This window comes from Spermophilus citellus (genome assembly GCF_964194105.1).
Source record: "Spermophilus citellus genome assembly, chromosome: X".
Lineage (NCBI taxonomy): Eukaryota > Metazoa > Chordata > Mammalia > Rodentia > Sciuridae > Spermophilus > Spermophilus citellus.
This window is the reverse complement of record NC_138190.1, coordinates 86,952,016-86,972,391: the sequence shown is the minus strand read 5'-3', so window position 1 is coordinate 86,972,391 and position 20,376 is coordinate 86,952,016. Positions and strand designations below refer to the sequence as shown.

General features: G+C 36.2%; 1 protein-coding gene across 1 annotated transcript in view; it reads right to left on the bottom strand.

Annotated features, from left to right (window-relative positions):
- Nucleotides 1-13,571: 13,571 nt before the first annotated feature.
- Nucleotides 13,572-20,376, bottom strand: part of LOC308639598 (nuclear RNA export factor 2-like) — a 44,298-nt gene continuing 37,493 nt past the window's right edge. The window contains exons 21-22 of the mRNA XM_081277846.1: nt 13,895-13,955; nt 13,572-13,773 (exon numbers count right to left, since the gene is read on the bottom strand). Coding sequence (XP_081133972.1) covers nt 13,729-13,773; nt 13,895-13,955 — 106 coding nt within the window. The 3' untranslated portion in view covers nt 13,572-13,728. The remainder of the gene's footprint in view (nt 13,774-13,894; nt 13,956-20,376) is intronic.

Here is a 20,376-nt window from a genome sequence, read left to right as displayed (position 1 = left end):
ATTAGTTCTGAAGTCAAATCATAACAAGTTTTTTTCCTCACTTACAAAATTTATGTTACTTTCCTAAATCACAAAACTAAAATGTTTGCAATTGAAAGAAATCAAACAATAAGACTTGTACATGTGGAAAGTAAAATAATCCTGTATCTACTTCCTCTCTCCTACCTAAGATATCCGTTGTTAATCATGCGGGGCATAATATGTTGATGATCTGTTTTCTCCAAAGAGAGAAAATGTTTGTGAGAATATATTTATATGGGAATACATGTATAGATGTATACACACATATATTATAAAAATGTGATGACTCTAAACTGTATATGAAACTTACCATTGTTAGCTCAGGATAAAGTTACTTTGACTTTTATTTTTGTGTTCATTTTTGTTGGACATGTCATAGTTTAATTGCATTCGCATAATTTTATATGAGATTTACATTTTTTTTATGTATTTTTCTTTCTCTTGGTTAAAAGTCTCTGATATACAAAATGTTTTCTGAGGTATATGTGAAAATTTCCCCCACAATTTTTATACATCTTTTAAATTTTAAATGTAATTTATTTTTTTAAGAGCGAGAGAGAGAATTTTTAATATTTATTTTTTAGTTTTCAGCAGACACAACATCTTTGCTGGTATGTGGTGCTGAGGATTGAACCCGGGCCGCACGCATGCCAGGCGAGCACACTACTGCTTGAGCCATATCCCCAGCCCAAAATGTAATTGATTTTTATAATGAATAAAACAATATAGTTCATTGTCAAAGTTTCAAAGAATTGGAGGAGTGCAGAGATTGCCATTTTCTGGGATGATTTAAGGTAGAGATCATTCAAAGCCCAGGAAGACAACACAGTGGGCAAAGCTTGGGTTTCAGAGTCTATGTGCACATACACTATGTGCATGGCATAATTCAGGAACAAAACCATAAAAGTTTACAATGGCCAGTTCATATTCTCTGGAAGCTATCCTCCACAATGAAGGTTGCTGGGAATACCATGTGGAGGTGAAAAAGCTGAATCTCTTACTTGCTATTTTCCTAGAAATGTGGTTTATCCTTGGCCATCTTGATGCTGATCATCAGTGAATTGGAAATAAGGGTGCTTTCTTCACACAGTTGTTTTGGGGAAACAACAACAACAACAAAAAAACCCATGGAGGCTTTACTGATTACTGTCTCTGCCCGACCCTGCCTTCTCTCTCATGCAATAGAGATGACTGTGATAGAAACTAAATAGCATAATTCTCAGAATTTGGGACACCGAAAGTAGGGAGGCAAATATGTGCAAACTCGCTTGATGTATTAGCCATGATGACTCTAGTTTTGTAGGATAAATTACCTAAAGGGCTTGGGAATACAACAAAAAATTGTCACACCATTTTCTGCCATCTAACATGCTTTCCTGCCCTTGGCATTTTGCCTTTTATATTGTAAGAGAAGAAAGACTGTAAGAGACATAAGAGAAGGGGCTGGGGTGGTTTTGATTTGCATTTCTCTGACTGCTAGAGATGGTGAGCATTTTTTCATGTACTTGTTGATTGATTGTATATCCTCCTCTGAGAAGTGTCTGTTCAGGTCCTTGGCCCATTTGTTGATTGGGTTATTTGTTATCTTATTGTCTAATTTTTTGAGTTCTTTGTATACTCTGGATATTAGGGCTCCATCTGAAGTGTGAGGAGTAAAAATTTGTTCCCAGGATGTAGGCTCCCTATTTACCTCTCTTATTGTTTCTCTTGCTGAGAAAAAACTTTTTAGTTTAAGTAAGTCCCATTTGTTGATTCTTGTTATTAACTCTTGTGCTATGGGTGTCCTGTTAAGGAATTTGGAGCCCGACCCCACAATATGTAGATTGGAGCCAACTTTTTCTTCTATCAGACGCAGAGTCTCTGATTTGATATCAAGCTCCTTGATCCATTTTGAGTTAACTTTTGTGCATGGTGAGAGAAAGGGATTCAGTTTCATTTTGTTGCATATGGATTTCCAGTTTTCCCAACACCATTTGTTGAAGATGCTATCATTCCTCCATTGCATGCTTTTAGCCCCTTTATCAAATATAAGATAGTTGTAACTTTGTGGATTAGTCTCTGTGTCCTCTATTCTATACCATTGGTCCACCTTCCTGTTTTGGTACCAGTACCATGCTGTTTTTGTCACTATTGCTCTGTAATATAGTTTGAAATCTGGTATCGCTATACCGCCTGATTCACACTTCCTGCTTAGAATTGCTTTTGCTATTCTGGGTCTTTTATTTTTCCATATGAATTTCATGATTGCTTTATCTATTTCTACAAGAAATGTCGTTGGGATACCATCTCACTCCAGTAAGATTGGCAGCCACTATGAAGTCAAACAACAACAAGTGCTGGCGAGGATGTGGAGAAAAGGGTACACTTGTACATTGCTGGTGGGACTGCAAATTGGTGCGGCCAATTTGGAAAGCAGTTTGGAGATTCCTGGGAAAGCTGGGAATGGAACCACCATTTGACCCTGCTATTGCCCTTCTCGGACTATTCCCTGAAGACCTTAAAAGAGCATACTACAGGGATACTGCCACATCGATGTTCATAGCAGCACAATTCACAATAGCTAGACTGTGGAACCAACCCAGATGCCCTTCAATAGATGAATGGATAAAAAAATGTGGCATTTATACACCATGGAATATTACGCAGCACTAAAAATGACAAAATCATGGAATTTGCAGGGAAATGGATGGCACTAGAGCAGATTATGCTTAGTGAAGCTAGCCAATCCCTAAAAAACAAATACCAAGTGTCTTCTTTGATATAATGAGAGCAACTAGGAACAGAGCAGGGAGGAAGAGCAGGAAGAAAAGATTAACATTAAACAGAGACATGAGGTGGGAGGGAAAGGGAGAGAAAAGGGAAATTGCATGGAAATGGAGGGAGACCCTCATTGTTATACAAAATTACATATAAGAGGTTGTGCGGGGAATGGGAAAATAAACAAGGATAGAAATGAATTACAGTAGATGGGGTAGAGAGAGAAGATGTGAGGGAAGGGGAGGGGGGTAGTAGGGGATAGGAAAGGTAGCAGAATACAACAATTACTAATAGGGCATTATGTAAAATTGTGGATGTGTAACTGACATGATTCTGCAATCTGCATTTGGGGTAAAATTGGGAGTTCATAACCCACTTCAATCTAATGTATGAAATATGATATGTCAAGAGCTTTGTAATGTTGTGAACAACCAATAAAAAAAAAGAGAAGGGGCTGGGGTTGTGGTTCAGTGGTAGAGCACTTGCCTAGCATGTGTGAGGCACTGGTTTCAATCCTCAGCACCACATAAAAATAAATAAGTAAAATAAAGGTTAAAAAAGAATGCTTAAAAAAAAGAGGTATAAGAGTAGATTCCCTTTCAAGGAAGAGACAGTACAGGGAACCAATCCTAATAGCAGATCTGCAGGAGAGAAGGCTACAGTAAGGGAACACCTGTGACCTGACCTGTTTGTAATTACATCACTTCCCCAGAAGTAGAAGGTTATTACTTGGAAATTCATGATGAAATTACCAATGTCCACGTGGGGGATCTATGCTGTCCTATTCATCTATGAACAGGACATCTATGACTCGTCCCCTCATACTTTAAAGAGAGTGACATTACAACATTCACTGCTTCAGTCTGTAGTCCCACTGCACACTGCAACTCCATTGCCTCAACCCCAAATCATGTACCCCGACTAGCACTCTCAACACAGTATGATTCTCTAAATACTCTGTAAAGGCTAAATACTGTTTTGTTTGTTGATCTGCATTGGTGGTTTTCAAAGTGTGGTCCTCAGACCATCACCAGCAACAGCTGGGAACTTTCTAGAAAATACTAATTTTTAGGCTCCATTCCAGAACTGCTGAATCAGAAATTCTTGGGATGAGTTCTAGCAATCCTTTAATAAGCCTATCATGTGATTCTGATGTAAACTGAAATTTGAGACCCATACTCTGAAAATTATTTAAATAATGTAGCAAATGTAAAGTGTTAATTGCTGAGTTAATTAATTAATAATTATTTTATTTCACTTTTTTTCATAACTTCCAAAGTAGAATTTGTTGGTTTTACCAAATGAATATCTTTACATGGAAAAATAAGATTGAAATTGGTGGTCAGACCGACGTGATTCTGCAATCTGCATTTGGGGTAAAATTGGGGGTTCATAACCCACTTCAATCTAATGTATGAAATATGATATGTCAAGAGCTTTGTAATGTTGTGAACAACCAATAAAAAAAAAAGCAAAAAAAAAAAAATTAAAAAAAAAAGAAATTGGTGGTCAGTGCCATCTGGTGATCAAACTTAGAATTGCAGCTTGGCACCCTGGCTATTCTTGCCTCCAAGAGTCCTAGAATTAGAGTAAGTTATACTCCATGTATGCATAATATGTCAAAATACACTCTACTGTCTTGTATATCTAAAGAGAACAAATTTTAAAAAGAGACTTAGGAAATATAGAGGGGGAGAAAGAGGACTATCCTCATGGAAGCTCAGAGGAGAAACTTTCTGGAAGTTGTATGACAAAGGAAGCATTAGGTGATGATGCAGACAGGGCCCACAGACATTTAATCTTGTGATACGATATTTCCTTAGGCTCCTCTCTCCGATTCAATGTAGTTAAGTTAATGTGCATGTGTGGTTATAAATATCAAGCTCCTTTTTTATGTTACAATATATTTAGCATCTTTTACTATCCATATATTTTTGCAGCATTAGTTTTAGAAATCAAACTACAATCAGTTTTATCATATGCTGGCATAGTTTTATCTTAGTAATTTGCTAATTAAAATTCTGTGTAAGTGTTCTCTCAGCCCTTGGCAAAACTGCAGAAGGATAAATGTAAAGGAGGCATTATCTTTGCCTACTACCTTATTGTATCTTGCCTCAAAATAATCACTCAATTGATTTTTAAATACTTTCCAGATGTTTTATGTGGGTTTCTTTATATTTAAAAATATAATAATAGGGGCTGGGGTTGTGGCTCAGTGGTAAAGCGCTTGCCTAGGACATGTGAAGCCCTGGATTTGATCCTCAGTACCACATAAAAATAAATAAAATAAAAGTATTGGGTCCAACTACAATCAAAAATAGTTTTTTTAAAAAATATGTATATTCTTATGAAAATATGTATTCTTCAGAAATCAGATATCTTTGTACAACATGTTCTGTATATAGCTTATATATTTATATACCTCAGTGCTTTTGTTATATTTCTTGAAGTTTTGGAGTGTTTGAGCAATTTAACATATGTCGATTGCCATTCATTTTTCTTTTTTAAATTACCTGTTGTCATAGGTGAACATGACTCTTTTGGCTAGTCTGATTTCCCTTTGTCAGGCAGATTAATTATGTCTGTAAATTATGTTACAAATGTGTCCAATTCAAGCACTTCTTCTAGTATCCTAATATGAATAGACACTTTATGAATGGTCTCCTGGGAAGGGGTACTCTGAACATTCATACTGGACTTATCACTGCTGAGATGTGTATAAGGGAGATGACATATACTGGTTTTACTTACTTTTGAGATCCTGACCACTGCTGTAGGAATATTACACTTGTGTACATTGTGACCTCTTTGTTATGACCCTAGACACTTTTGCTCACCAACACTGTGAGATATGAACAGGGTTGTAGCCACTTAAATACAGTATCTCTTACTATGAATTATATATTTTAAAAGAATAAAGAAGAAATAAATGGTTATTTCAGAATGGGGTAATCATTGTTTATTGAAAAGTATTTCATAATCAGTATTTCAAAAAGATATTTGGGGGTTAATTCATTTTGCCAAATGCAAGCCTCAGGATATTAATCATCCTGCCTGCCCTCCCACCCCAACAGAAAATATTAATAATAATTTGATGTATATTCATCTGATTTTTGTGTATATCTTAATATAATACAGATATATTTATTCAAGTGTAAGCCCAATATTCTTTTATAAACTTGTGACTTCCCTATAAATATTGTGTTGATATTTACCTGTTTCATGTAGTCTGAGAGCTTATTTAGCATTTAATCAGTTCTATCATTGGGCATGTTTTCAAGTGTTTTATTGGGATTTTATATTATATTTTATGTGCATACTCTGTTGTAAGTTTTGGCCTATTTCTCTGTTATGAGTTTGAGGATATTAACCTCATATCTGTAGTAAAATTGCAAATATTTTTATATACTTTGAATTTTTAAATTTTGCTATGCATTTAGTAATTTCTAGGTAGATGACAGGTAAATGGGTAGATGATAGATAAGCAGTAAAGCTCATCATTAAAGAAAAATCCTAATCAATACTCCTAAGTTCATTGATTGTCTTCCAAGATAACAGAGCATAAAAATATTGGTTCTGTGTAATTACAGGTTTTGAATTCCTGATAATTAATTGACAAGATTCTTTCTCCAGGAAATTTGCTTAACTTCTCAGTTTTATTTTAGGTAATTTCTTGTCCCCTTATTTTCCTCCTTGTTTGAACAATTTCCATCTAAGACTTTTTAGATAAGAGTATAAATGTGAACAAAATAATATCCGTGCCCACTGCAAAACCACAGGATCTTGGGTGAGCCTCTTCTACACTGGCCTCAGCCTTAACACAGAAGAACACTCAAATTAAAAACAGTTGTTAGGGGTGCAAGATTTGGGATGAGACAGAGGGATTTGACCTAGGAACCCTCTGTTGTGGGATTTGTGATCTTGAATAAGTAATTTACTTTCTTTACTCTCTGTAAAACAAGTATACATTACATTTATTATAAAACAAAACAAAAATTCCTCTTGTGCTAAAGGGGAATTGTAATTGTACCTGCCCCCTTGAGGTTGTGGTGAAAATTAAAAGAATGACTACATTGAAGGCAATCAGAGCAATGTCTAGCACCTTCTAATATTAAGTGTATGCTTGCATCATTCATTATGATTACCAGGACCCCTCCCAGCCATTCAAAAGATAAATCATTGGGGTTTGCATTGCCAGGTAGTGCAATTATTTGGTAGTGGGGCAATTTCATCATTGTTGAGAACAGACTGGTTGATGTACATTGCCATCCAGTGCATTCAGAGGCATAGTTCAAGAAATTGGACAGGTGCATAAAAATCAAAACTCAATATTTTTCCCATGTCACATGATTCAATATTAAAAGTCAACAGGACAAGGATAGCATAAAATTACATATACATCATGGTTCCATGAAATTTGGATGTAATATATATATATATATATATCATGCATTAGCACATATTCAAAGAAACAAAAATAAAGGAATGAAACACAACAAATATTAATGTTTTTTTTCAGTGATGGTGGAAGTGCTGGTTATTGTATAATTAACCATATTTTAATCAGTTGGTAAAATGAATATACATCAGATTTATAATAAAAACTAACCTCTAAAATCTTTGATACTTATCAAACATACCAAATATACAAGTGTTAGAGAGCTATAAAATGAAGGTTTATGTACCCAATACTCATACTTAAGTAATAAACTTGACAAATGCTTTGGGCCCTTCCCCTAAATTGTACATTGTCTTTTCCTTTACCCTGAAGATATAACATAACCAGAATAAGTTGTTCATCCTCTCCACAAGTTGCTTTATATTTGTATTGTGAATGAAAAGATCCTTAAAATGTTATATGTATATGTTTTATATTTATTTATTTATTTCATACTGTAGGTGTTTTTTTTTTATTGGTTGTTCACAACATTACAAAGCTCTTGACATATCATATTTCATACATTAGATTGAAGTGGGTTATGAACTCCCAATTTTTACCCCAACTGCAGATTGCAGAATCACGTCGGTTACACATCCACAATTTTACATAATGCCCTATCAGTAACTGTTGTATTCTGCTACCTTTCCTATCCCCTACTATCCCCCTCCCCTTCCCTCACATCTTCTCTCTCTACCCCATCTACTGTAATTCATTTCTATCCTTGTTTATTTTCCCATTCCCCTCACAACCTCTTATATGTAATTTTGTATAGCAATGAGGGTCTCCCTTCATTTCCATGCAATTTCCTTTTTCTCTCCCTTTCCCTCCCATCTCATGACTCTGTTTAATGTTAATCTTTTCTTCCTGCTCTTCCTCCCTGCTCTGTTCCTAGTTGCTCTCATTATATCAAAGAAGAAATTTGGTATTTGTTTTTTAGGGATTGGCTAGCTTCACTAAGCATAATCTGCTCTAGTGCCATCCATTTCCCTCCAAATTCTATGATTTTGTCATTTTTTAATGCTGCGTAATACTCCATGGTGTATAAATGCCACATTTTTTTATCCATTCATCTATTGAAGGACATCTGGGTTGGTTCCACAGTCTAGCTATTGTGAATTGTGCTGCTATGAACATCGATGTGGCAGTATCCCTGTAGTATGCTCTTTTAAGGTCTTCAGGGAATAGTCCGAGAAGGGCAATAGCTGGGTCAAATGGTGGTTCCATTCCCAGCTTTCCCAGGAATCTCCAAACTGCTTTCCAAATTGGCCTCACCAATTTGCAGTCCCACCAGCAATGTACAAGTGTACCCTTTTCTCCACATCCTCGCCAGCACTTGTTGTTGTTTGACTTCATAGTGGCTGCCAATCTTACTGGAGTGAGATGGTATCTTAGGGTGGTTTTGATTTGCATTTCTCTGACTGCTAGAGATGGTGAGAATTTTTTCATGTACTTGTTGATTGATTGTATATCCTCCTCTGAGAATTGTCTGTTCAGGTCCTTGGCCCATTTGTTGATTGGGTTATTTGTTATCTTATTGTCTAATTTTTTGAGTTCTTTGTATACTCTGGATATTAGGGCTCTATCTGAAGTGTGAGGAGTAAAAATTTGTTCCCAGGATGTAGGCTCCCTATTTACCTCTCTTATTGTTTCTCTTGCTGAGAAAAAACTTTTTAGTTTAAGTAAGTCCCATTTGTTGATTCTTGTTATTAACTCTTGTGCTATGGGTGTCCTGTTAAGGAATTTGGAGCCCGACCCCACAATATGTAGATTGGAGCCAACTTTTTCTTCTATCAGACGCAGAGTCTCTGATTTGATATCAAGCTCCTTGATCCATTTTGAGTTAACTTTTGTGCATGGCGAGAGAAAGGGATTCAGTTTCATTTTGTTGCATATGGATTTCCAGTTTTCCCAACACCATTTGTTGAAGATGCTATCCTTCCTCCATTGCATGCTTTTAGCCCCTTTATCAAATATAAGATATTTGTAACTTTGTGGATTAGTCTCTGTGTCCTATATTCTGTACCATTGGTCCACCCGCCTGTTTTGGTACCAGTACCATGCTGTTTTTGTCACTATTGCTCTGTAGTATAGTTTGAAGTCTGGTATCGCTATACTGCCTGATTCACACTTCCTGCTTAGAATTGCTTTTGCTATTCTGGGTCTTTTATTTTTCCATATGAATTTCATGATTGCTTTATCTATTTCTACTGTAGGTGTTCTTATCTTTCATTTGATAATGTTATTTAACATTACATTTTCTAAGATATCTAGATAGATAGATAGATAGAAAGATAGATAGATAATCTCCTTATTCTTATAGGTCTGGGACATTCTTTCTCTCTGCTATGTAATATTATACTCAAAGAATTCATTTCAATGTATTATTTGGATAACTTTGATGGATGTTTTGGTTTTTCATTCTTTCACAAACAATACAACAATGAATATTATTATATATGAGTCAGGCCATGTGCCCACATGCCAGATATTCTCTAATTACCTGTTACTCAAAGTGCAGTCCATTAAATAGCAGCTTCAGAATTACTTGGTTTATTAGGGTTCTCCAGAGAAACAGAACCAATAAGGAGTGTGTGTGTGTGTGTGTGTGTGTGTGTGTGTATTTATTGGGAGTTTGCTCATGAAAGAATGGAGCCAGGAATGTCCCAAATCTGCAGAGAAGTCCAGCAGACTGAACACCCAACAAACAGCTCCAATTGGAGACGGTCTGTAGCAGAATTCTCTCTTCCTTGGGGTAAGTCAGTCATTTCTTCCTCCAATATCTTTGAAGGAGGTTGGATGAGGCCCATCCATACTAGGCAGGGTAATCTGCTTTACTCAAGGCCTGCTGATTTAAGGGCTGATTTCATCTAAAAATGCCATCACAGAAACATTAAAAATGTTTGACCAAATATCTGAGTATTGTCACCTACCCAAATTGACCTATAAAATTAAGTATCACACCTGGATCCTGTTACAAATGTAGATTTTAAGGCCTTGGCACAACTTTCTCAACCTCCAGAAAGTGTGCCTTCCTACCATTTCATCAACACATTCCTTTGATGCAGTTTAGGATGCTAAAACACCCAGACACTTTCTCTATGTTTTTTTTTAATATTTATTCTTTTTTTTAAAGAGAGAGAGAGAGAGAGAGAGAGAGAGAGAGAGAGAGAGAGAATTTTTAATATTTATTTTTTAGTTCTCGGCGGACACAACATCTTTGTTGGTATGTGGTGCTGAGGATCGAACCCGGGCCGCACGCATACCAGGCGAGCGCGCTACCGCTTGAGCCACATCCCTAGCCCTTAATATTTATTCTTAAGCTTTAGGTGGACACAATATCTTTATTTTATATTTATGTGGTGCTGAGGATGGAACCTGGTGCCTTGTGCATGTTAGGCGAGCACTCTACCACTAAGCCACAACCCCAGCCCCAACTTTCTCTATGTTTTTATATTCTGGTGAGGGTGGGGACTAGTGTCTAACATTTCCTGTTCTGGGTCTGAGTTTCGTGTCTTTGTATATTCACTGTGGGAGTGAAGGGTTCACAACTACCTTCTGGTTTTCTCCAGTAGACAGGTTATGGGAGGGTATAATCACAAGGGGTAATGTGTGAAGGGGAAGTCTGTGTGGAGGGGAATAATGCTAAGCCTTCTGAGAAGCAAAATAGGAGGAATGGAACCCATGTTTACAATGATAATCAGCAGTTAAGCATAGGGCTGAGGGTTGGAGCTATGGGCGGCATCCCAGGAGTATGGGGATCAGTTCAGAAACAGATTTTGGAACAAAGAGTTAGGAGTGACGAGTAATAAGCAGGACCCAGGGGTATTCTGAGGAGAGGCACACAATTGGAGTGAGTTCTGGAAAAGAGCATCATCAAGGCCACTGTCCCTGGTGTTCCTGCAGCCACTCCTGGGTCCCCTTCCCCACAGAGGCTGCTGGGCCCTGATGGGTCATGGGCGGAAGTCTACTACCTACCCTCACATGTAACCTTTGTAAGAGGTGCACTTTTTTGGAGGTGTCCATGAACTTGATGCTTTTGTACGTGATGGACAGGAAGGGAAGTGACATATGGGAAATAATACCACTATTAGATCTAAGCTCATGTGAGTTCTGTAGTCTCAGCATCCTTCTCACCTTATCCCTAAGCAGACTGTTTAAGGACCCAGGGAAATGAACAGAGGAGCTGTAGATGGACCTTGCTGGCCACAACTGCCATTTGCTGACTCCTACACTAATCAGTTCTCTCACCAGACACTACATGCAATTAACTCCAAATTAACAATGTCAAGAATAAAAGAAAATCATCACATATATCCTATAAAATCGATAGCATGTGTGATTGTAAACAACTTTGTGTCGATAATGGATATAAATGGGTACATGCATTATGAATCTCTCTAAAATATTTATCTCTATATAAAATATTTATATATGTAAATATGTATGTATATAGGATGCAATTGTTCTGTGTGGGCACTAAAAATAAATATGCTTAAGTAGATGTTCATAAACAATGTATAAGTATACCTGCTGTCCCCAAACCACAAATTTCAGTAACAATATTAGAAACCATAGACTTAGAATCATCATTTACTCTTCCAAGAAATATCCTAAGGGAATATTTGTAGATAGAAGTGTGTGCGTGTTTGTGTGTGTACATATTTATATACCAACTCACCTGGGGGGCATCTCAGGGTTAGCATTTGCTTGCCTGGTGGCATGGGCCTAATGATAGCTGTGGGAATTAGCAGGTGGGTGATTGGAAGGAAACCATGTTTTCTGATCTGACTAGGGAAGGAGTTTGAGGATGTGGAAGCCTGATGGTAGAGGAAGTAGAGGAGCCATGCCATGGTTTCCATGGCTCCTGCCTACTAGGGAACCCAGATAGCTGAGAGAGCCTGAGTTGAGCCAGACACTGCGATTGTTCAATACCATGTGAGGCCATCTCTATCCCTTCCTATGAGGCCAAGAAGTATGTGATGTAATCTCTGCTCCCAATGTAAGAAGGCCAAGGCTTAGTGAGTTACAGGAGCTTGGCTCTGACCACTGAGGTCCTATTTGGAAGAACAGTTGTCATTATTCTTTATGTAATGCCAACTGTTGCCTCAGTACCAATTTTTCAGAAATCAACACTTCAATATCTGGCTCCCTACTGGAAGCATATATCAAAAATCCAAAAGCGTCAAGTGGTAAGAAATTATTTCTGCCAAACACCCAAGAAGTACAGGCAATTATTGCCAACTGGTGGTGCTTCACCCATGTCATTTATAGGATAACAACTTGAAAATCTTGTACTGCTATTATTTCAATTTAAAAAATTATGCCTGTTTTCTAAAGTGCAAGCATTCCAGAAGTATGAAGAATATAGTATGCAGATGGCATGTTCAACACTTGCATGGAATTTGGAACTTCTAACTGCCAGTCAATAGGAATATCCCATAGGACCACACCATTGTTGTTATTTGTCAATGAACACAACACATGTGGTTAAAGCCACTCAAGATCATGGCCCTGAGCACCTGCTATCAGCTCTGTGAGGGATGCACTGGGCAGACATGCTGATTCTTCCCCTGCAAGTGCTGACTGCAAACTCCTCCCAGAGTGCCTTCAGGAAAGGGAAAGGGTGGAAAGTTGGGTAGGGAGACAGATGGAAGGGTGGGGAAAGCTGTGGAAAAGCCCATTTCCCATTTACCTATGTGCATCTCACAAAGCTAAGCATGGTACGGTCTATGAAAATGCTCATATGATTAGGAATGAGAAGTAAAATATGTGAGCCCTCACCTATCTAATTTCCTTCCTTCCATCCGTCCACAGCCCCTGATATCCAGGAAGCATCCTTTGAGAAGTTTCTGTTGTGCCAAGTCACACCCTTGCTTCTGAAGAGCGCTGGGTAGAGCATCTCACAGTCTCAACATCATCAAAGGCCAACATGGTATATACGTGTGTCCTTTCTCATGAAAATTTATTTACAAGTACCCATGGAAGAAAGCCTAAAAAGATCTGCTTAAGGACAGCCAGGACAGCATCCCTCACAGAAGTGATATTGATGTTCTCTCTTCATGTTCTTGAAGGCCTTCAGCCACTTATTTTCACATTCAAATAACAATAGCACAGAATCTCATATCATGTGGTCAGTTCTGTTGGATCTTTCCCAATGACTGGCAGTTAGCAGTTTCAAATTTCAGGCAAGTGTTGAACCAAATTTATTCTCCACACTTCTGGTGGGAGCAGGGGTGCCCAAGTCCTCACTGGCTTACAGCTATGGCAAAGAAGATCAATCCTCGGCACAAAAACATGTAAAGTGGAATATCAATCTTTATTATGAAAATAAACAGCCACCTTCAATGGGGAAAACAGAACAACTGGCCCTTTGGAAGGCTATGTTTACCTAGCCTACAGGTTAACTTTGGCTTCTTGGTCAGCTAGCTCTCCAAAGCATCATAAACTTAAGTTGGTGACAGAGAAACAATGATGTGGATGAAAAGGAGGATGGCATTCAAGGGCTCCTTTCAGGGTAACTGTTTGAAGGCCTCTTCTGGGATCTTGCCCTCCGTCTGGAGGGAAGGAATTGGAATGTCAGAAGAGCTAGGTGCCCTGAGTTCTATCCACCCAATCTCTACTTTACTGAAGGCCCACAGACATACATTTTTTACCCTCTTGGTCCCCAGGTCTCACCTGAAGCATAATGAAGACCTGACCAGCTCTGGTGTAGTTCCACTCGTTGTCTTCAAGGCACCTTCAGTGAGAGAAGAACAGGTGATCTCCATTATTACCATAGTACAGACATGCTGGCCACAAAATGCCATCTCTTAACCTATGCTGCTCTTTTTCTGGGATGCATGTACCAGAATGAAGATCACTGTAATGATGAAAAAAGACCTTGTGAAAACCAAAATGTCTGTCACTAACATTCATGCTCACCCAAATTCAAAGCAGAAAAATAGGGATGTTCAAAAGCATCAATCATACTGATAAAAAGATGCTCAAGAATATAACAAATTGAAATTCAAAAATAAAGAATTCCAATCCCTTTAAAATTGTAGATAAAAGACACATTTACTCTCTTCAGGTGTATAATTTAATGGTTTCTAGCATATTCACAATATTGTGTGATTTCCTCATCTATCAAATTCCTCAAAAAGAAACTCTTAACTGTTAGAGATAACTATTCTCCCTCTTCTCCCAGACCATGGCAACAACAACTCTGCCTTCTATCCTGGACATTTCATATAAGTGGAATCATACCATGTGTCTTTTTGTGACTGATTTATTTTACTTATTATATTTTCAAGGTTCACCTATGTTATAGCATGTATCAGGACTATATTATTTTTAATGATTGAATAAAATTCTAGTGCATGTATGTACCACATTTATTTATTTGCTCATCAGGTAAAAGACCCTTGAGTTCTTTCTACTTTTCATCTATTAGAAATAATGCTGCTATGGACATACAAATTTTTGAAAAAACATACATTATCATTGCTCATAGTATATGCTTAGGAATGGGATTACTGGGCCACTCCATGTTTAAAATTTTGAGGAACCACTAAAATGTTTTAATGGTAACAGCTTCACTTTATATTCCCACCAGTAATTTATGAGGTTTTTAGTTTTTCTACAACTTCACGAGCATTTATCTTCTTTTTCAACTATTAAAGTCATTTTTGTGTGAAGCAGTATTTCATTATAGTTTCGATTTGTATTTCCCTAATGACCAATGATGTTGAGTATGTTTTTATGTGATTTGCTTGGTCATTTATATATCTTCTTTGGAGAAACATCTATTCCAATGATTTCCCCACTTTCAATTTTTTTTTGTCTTGTTATTGTTGAGTTGTAAGTGTCCTCCATATATTCTGGATAGTACTATTTACTTCCAAACATTTTCTCCCTTTCTCTGGGTTGTATTTTACTTTCTGGATATTGTCCTTTGGTGCAAACAACTTTTTAATTTTCATGAAGTTAACCATATCTATTTTCTTCCGTTGCTTGAGCTTTTGATATCATATGAAAGAAACTACTGCCTAATCCAAGGTCATCAGGATATAAACTTCTATTTCCTTCTCAGAGCTTTTTAGTTTTAGTGTTACTTTTAGATCTTTATATTTGATCCTTTGAGTCAATTTTTGTATGTGGTAAGTGGAAGGGTTCAAAATTTTTTATCTTACAATTTTATATACATATAATTATTTATTTCTCCACCGAATAGATGCACCATTTATTTTAAGGAAGATTATTCTTCATTTTTTTTCAAAATTCTTTAAAAATTATTTTTAAGATTAAAAAAATCATAAAAATTAAGATTGTAAGGTTGTAGCTCAGTTGTAAAGTGCCTGCCTAGCATGTGTGAGGTACTGAGTTTGATTCTCAGCACCACATATAAATAAATAAAAATAAAGTTCTATCAACAACAAAAATAATTTTAAAAAAATCAATTGAAAATGGGAGTTCATAACCCACTTGAATCAAAGTGTGAAATATGATATATCAAGAACTATCTAATGTTTTGAACAACCAACAATAAAAATTAAAATAAATAAATAAATAAATAAATAAATAGACCATAAATGTCAGGGTTTATTTTTGAATTCTCAATTTTATTGCATTGATCTACATATCTATTCACATGCCAGTACCATGCAGTGTTTTAAATTTTTATTTTGGCTTGTAGTGCTGGGGATTGAACATAGGGCCTCTCTTATGGTACACAAGCACTCTCACTGAACTGCATCCTCAGTCCACCCTGCAGTTTTGATTACAGTAACTTTTTACTAAGTTTTGAAACAGGGAAGTATGAGATTACCAATTTTCTCTTCTCTCTAAAGACTACTGTGGCTATTCTGAGACCATGTTTTGAAGTCAGGTAGCATAATGCCTCCTGCTTTGTTCTTTTTGCTCAAAATGGCTTTGGCTATTTTTGTGTTTGTGTGTGTGTGTGTGGGGGGTGTTCCATATAAATATTATGTTTTTTTCTAGTTCTGTGAAGAATTCCATTGACATTTTAATGATTTTTAAAAATATTCTTTTAGTTGTCAATGGGCCTTTATTTTTTTATTTACTTATATGTAGTGCTGAGGATCGAACCCAGTGCCTCACACATTCCAGGCAAGTGTGCTACCGCTGAACTACAGCCTCAGCCCTCCATTGACATTTTAATAGACATCACACTGAATCCATAAATTGCTTAGGGTTAGCATGGGCCTTTTAACAATATTGATTCTTTCAATTCATGACACAGTATGTCTTTCCATTTTCTTTTGTCCTCTGCACCTTTCATAAATGCTTTATAATAACCATTGTAGAGATCATTCACCTCTTTGGTTAACTGTATTTCTAGTTCTTTTAATTTTTGTAGCAATTGTAAAAAGTATTCCTTTCTTGATTTCTATTCTGTATAACTCACTACTGGTATATAGCAACACTATTGATTTTTATGTTGATTTTGTATCCTGTAACTTTGCTGAATTCATTTATTAGTTCTAATTTTTTGTTGAGATTTTGGGTTTGCTACATAGAAGGTCATGTCATCTGTAACTGTGACATTTTGATTTCATTTTTTCCCAATTTTTCTTATTTTTAATTATTTCATTTTTATTAGTATGTATTATTTGTACCTATTAATAGAGTTCAGTGTAATACTAACAATACATATTTTATGTTTCAAAGGTGATTTATTTATCCATTTGTATGGTGCATATTAATTTTACAAAATGGTAGATTTCATTGTGGCATATTGGTGCACAAATAAATATAAAATTTGATCAACTCCACTTCCTGATAACATCCCAACATCCCATCTCAGCTCCCCTGATTCTCTTCCTCTACCCTACATGTCTCTCTTCTACTTTCATGGCATCCCTATTTTCCCCCTCCAGTTTCCACAGATGTGGGAAAACATGATAGCTTTCTTTTTGAGTATGACTTATTTCACTTTGAATTATAATCTCAGTTCCACTCATGTACCTGCAAATTACATAATTTTGTTCTTTTTTATGGTTGAATAAAACTCCATCATGTATACACCACATTTTCTTTATCCATTCACCTGTAGACAGATACCTAGATTGGTTCCATAACTTGGCTATTGTGAATTGTACTGCTATAAACTTGGGTATGTATACATTTCTAAAATATGCTGACTTTAATTCTTTTGGATCAATACCAAGGAGTGGTAAAGCTGGATAATGTAGTAGTTCTATTTTTAGTTTATTAAGGAACCTCCATACCAATTTCCATAGTGGCTGTAGTAATTTACATTCCCACTAACAGTATATAAGATTCTTTTTTCACCATATCCTCACCAGCATTTATTGTAATTTGTATTCTTGATGGTTGCCATTCTAACTGGAATGAAATGGATTTGATTTACATTTACTTGATTGCCAAAAATGTTGAATATTTTTCATGTAATCATTGGCCATTTGTACTCTCCTTTTGAGACATATTTGTTTAGTTAATCTCTTAATTGATTGCATTTTTTAATGTTGAGATTTTTTAGTTCTTTCTATGTTCTGGATATTAGTCCTCTGTTGGAGGAGTAGCTGGCAAAGAGTTTCTCCCATTGAGTAGGTTCTCTTTGATATGCAGAAACTTTCAGTTTGATGCCATCCCATTTATTGATTCTTTCTTTTATTTCCTGAGTTATAGGGATACTATTTATGAAGTTTTGCCTGCACCTATATTGAAGTGTTTCCACAGTTTTTTTTTCCCTTCTGTCAGTTTCAAAATTTCTGGTCATGTACTTAAAGAATTAAGACCATTTACATTCATTGTTAATATACAGAGGTATATGTTACTTCCTGTAATTGTGTTTTATTTCTAAGGTTTGAATCATTTCTATTTCTCAGCAGCTTATTTATTTTTCTAATGTGATTTATTCTTTCTCCTCCATTCTTTCTTATTTTTATCTTGCTCTTCTCTGTGTAGGATTCTTTGAGTATGTTCTACAATGCTAGTTTAATGATTATGAACTCCTTTAGTTCATGCTTATTTTGGAAGGTTTTTATTTCTTCTTTGATTTTGAATAAAGTGAAAAATTAAGTATTAAAGGAAGAAAGATTTCCATTAAATGATATAGGGCATGACAAGGAAAAGTAAAGAGGAAGTTAACAAAAAAGGCAGAGGAAAAGGCAGAAGAGAGACTAAAACAGATAATGTGAGCAGACACAGAGAAAAAAAAGAGGGCAGAGTATAACAATGAGAAAGACAGAAGAGTAAATCCAATTAATACATTAAAATACATAAAATTGGATTAAAGTATGCAATATCAAAAAATGAGGAAAACTGTGAAGTCAACACAGAAGAAAATAACAATTAAGTAAAAAACTTACATTAAAGATTCTAAAAATATTCCTTGCTGAGTTATTTAACATGGAGTGATCTCTTACTGGGGGTATATCTCAGAGCCAAGGCAGAGATGTGTTACACAGTTCCTTGGCATGTCTAGGCACCTAATTGCTCTTTGAAGAGTTAGAAGGAGTGCCCCCTGATTATCTGTGGTCTAGAATTGTTCATTCATCTTGATGAATTGACTGGTTCATCATTATATAGTGACCTTCCTTGTTTCATTTTACTGCTTTTGATTTAAACTCTGTTTTCCAATATAAATATGGATACTTCTTTATTTTGGCTTCTATTTGCATAGAATACCTTATTCTATTCCTTCACTTTCAATCTATGCGTGTCCTTACAGGTGAAATGAGTTTTTTTTTTTTTAAGTAACATATTGCCATTGTTTTTAATCCATTCTGCCACTCTATATCTTTTAATTGGAAAACTTCAGGCATTTATGTTCAAGGTAATTATGGATACCTAAGTTCTTACTTGTTTTCTAATTTCTTTGTAGTTTTTTCTTTCTTTCTCCCTCCCTCTTTTGTAGTTTTATTTGGTGGTTAAGTGAATTTACTGGTATGTTTTGATTTCTTGCTTATTTTTGTTTGTCTATTACCATAAGGCTCACCAACAAAATCTTCTGATCATATCAAGCTAGCTTGAATGACAGCAATTTAACATGAGCATAAGAAGAGAAAGAAAAAAAAATGGAAAAAGAACAGGAGAAAATATACTCACAGGAAAACTCTCCTGTTGCATTCCATTTTTCCTCATATTTAAAAATTTTTATATCCCATTTTTACATCTTTCAATATTTCCTATCACTTAACACATTAATATCACTTACTAGTTTTTAATAATTTGTTTTAGTATTTATACTAAGGACTCATGGCTTAAGACTGCTGAAACCATCCATAGGTAATGTAGTTGGAACAGAAGTCTAATCTTGCAACACACAAGATTAGAATTGATGCATTATAATTATACAAAATGGTGGGATTCATGATGATACGTTTGTACATAAACATAACATAATTTGTTCAATTTCACTGCCTAGTACCTCCCTTTGCTCTTGTCTTCTCCCTCATCCAAATCTCCATTCTCTATTCTACTGGTCTCCCTTCTATTTTCATGAAAATTTCCTTGGCCTTCTTTTTTTCTATGTTCCACATATAAGAGAAAAATATGACCCTGATTTTCTGAGGCTGTCATATTTCATTTAATATTATGTTCTGCCATTGCATCCATTTACAGGCAAATGACAAAACTTCATTCTTCTTTATGGATGTGTAAAATGCCATGTGTGGGCATGTGTGTGTTTAGGCCTATATCCCTAATCCATAGTTACTGGACTGTAGTCTGACACTGTAAGATTCTTCCCAGCTGTAGGCAATCACCATGGATGAATCAGCCTGTGGCTCCTGTTACACCTGTGGCCATCAAAACCACCAAATTCTATCACACCCTGAGCCAACACCTCACTAAGACCACCGAGACACTAGGTTAGGATCAAGGCACACAATGTTATGGGCTATTACTGAGGAGGACTCAAGGCTTAAGACTTCTGGAACCATCCATAGATAATGTAGTTGGAACAGAAGTATAATTGAGTGGGGACATATGTCTTTCCTTGGCACTGGAACTGTTCCAGAGGCTCTGTTCATAGGCAGGCCTGAGGAGAGGACTATTAGGATCTGCCCAGTGTTAAGTTTCATCAGTTCAGCACTAAGAGCTAGTAATAATGTCCTGTGTTTTCTGCTTTTTCCTACCCAAAGTGAATGGGGTCTTCCACCACTACAATGCCCAAGGTTAGAGTAGTGTTG